The sequence below is a fragment of the Geospiza fortis genome, unplaced genomic scaffold (assembly GCF_000277835.1).
Source record: "Geospiza fortis unplaced genomic scaffold, GeoFor_1.0 scaffold41, whole genome shotgun sequence".
NCBI classification, from domain to species: domain Eukaryota; kingdom Metazoa; phylum Chordata; class Aves; order Passeriformes; family Thraupidae; genus Geospiza; species Geospiza fortis.
Window position 1 is genome coordinate 12,056,631 of NW_005054299.1, and position 1,752 is coordinate 12,058,382.

Sequence of the window (1,752 nt, forward strand, 5' to 3'; positions counted from 1 at the left end):
CGGGGCTCAGGGGGCGCTGCCAGTGCCCGCCCGCTGCGGCCCCGCGCATGGCCGGCCAAAATCCGAGCCCCAGCATCCGAACCGTCATTCCACCGTAAAGACGTCGTGTGCCTAGGAACCGCTTGCCCGCGCGGCTGCTGAGGGTAAATGCGCCTATGGAAGTCACCCGAGTAACGCAGACTGAGCTCGGCGTTGCGGAAATGCTTTGCTCTCGGTTATAAAGCGTGTGGAGTTTTAAATTTTTTTTTCCCCACATAGGGTATTCAACCCTGTTTTCATTCTGTGTTTTTGAGAGAAATATTATCCTTGACTCTTAGGCCTGAAATTATAATTTTACACTAAAGGACAATGCACAACTCCAGAGGGTGAAGAGATGTCTGAAAGAGGGCCTCAGTGATGTTTATAAATATATAAAGGGGGTGGGAGGGGAGTGCCAAGAGGGTGTTTCCAGGCTCTTGTCTGGAGTGCCAAGCAATAGGATAAGGGATAAAAGGCAGAAAGTGATGCACAGGAAGTTCTTAATGTGAGAGTGACTGAGCCCTGGAAAAAAATTGCCCAGAGAGGTTGTGGAGATATTCTCCTCCCTGGAGATATTAAAAAATCATCTGGACACAATCTATGTACTCTGGGATAACACTGCGTGAGCAGGGAAATTGGAACAGATCCACTCTGGTCCTTTCCAATCTGCCCAATTCTGCGATTCTCTGAAAAATGCTACTTGAAATCTTTTCCCAGCACCTGGAAGTAAAAGCAGAAATCAACCTCTGTCAACACTAAACCAAGGCTGTCATGAGTATGATAATAAGGGAAAGCCAGGATTCCCAAACAGCCTGATACTGCCAGGACTTAGGAAAGCAGCACCATTCCAGTGGAGCTGGGTTATCAGCTGTGTCTGCTCTGGCACTGGTGTGATATCCTCGGCCTCCCGGTGGCAACTGGAGGGATGCATCATCAGGTCACCGCAGGGGATCCTCACTTTCATGCCACGTTTCAGCTAAGTAATGCCACAGTCAGGGAAGCTCCTTCCCCCTTTGGTCCTTATGTTCTGAACGCAGGCTGTGAATTGTGCAGCATCAATTCACACACTGAGGCAAGATATTTCTACTTTTTATTCTAGTTTGCTCCAAGTAGGGAGCTGAGTGGTAACACACAAAATGCTGGCTCCCCAATAATCAAAACTTTACAGTATTTATAAATTTCAACAAACAAAGGCATCACCATTCATTAGATACAAATTACATAACCTTGCTAATAATTAGTGCTCAACCTCGTGTTTGCTGGTTTTGTCTCTTTGCTAGTTGTGTCCACAGGCGCAATTCTTCCTTCCACTTGAGTCTGGGGTCCGTTTTGAGTGGGTGGTCAATGAGTCTGAGTTGCAATTGCCCACTGCTGGGATTATCTTTTTCCCACTTACTGCTCAGTTTTGTTGACTTCACTCTTGGTGGCTCTAGTCCAGACAGCCCATTCATCATGTAGGATTGCTTTCCCTTTTCCTTAAAACAGAAGATTAGCCAAGCAGACGACGTTCATAATGTAGTTGCTTAATCATAACTGTGCAGATAAAACTACTGACTAACAAAAAAAAAAACAAAAACAAAAATTGAAAAGCTTGATTCAGAGCTTGAGGGGCTCGCTATGAGTTAGGGATGAACCGGCAGACCTCAAGCTGATCCCACACCTTCGCAGCACTCCTCAGGCATCCCTGGGAGGGAGCGCTCGGGCCGCGGGTGGCGTGGGGCGCATCGCGGCGCA

At 47.5% G+C, this 1,752-nt stretch overlaps 1 protein-coding gene across 1 annotated transcript in view; it reads left to right on the forward strand.

Annotated features, from left to right (window-relative positions):
• Positions 1–47: 47 nt before the first annotated feature.
• Positions 48–1,752, forward strand: part of GLO1 (glyoxalase I) — an 8,932-nt gene continuing 7,227 nt past the window's right edge. Inside the window, exon 1 of the mRNA XM_005416210.2 lies at positions 48–94. Coding sequence (XP_005416267.2) covers positions 48–94 — 47 coding nt within the window. The remainder of the gene's footprint in view (positions 95–1,752) is intronic.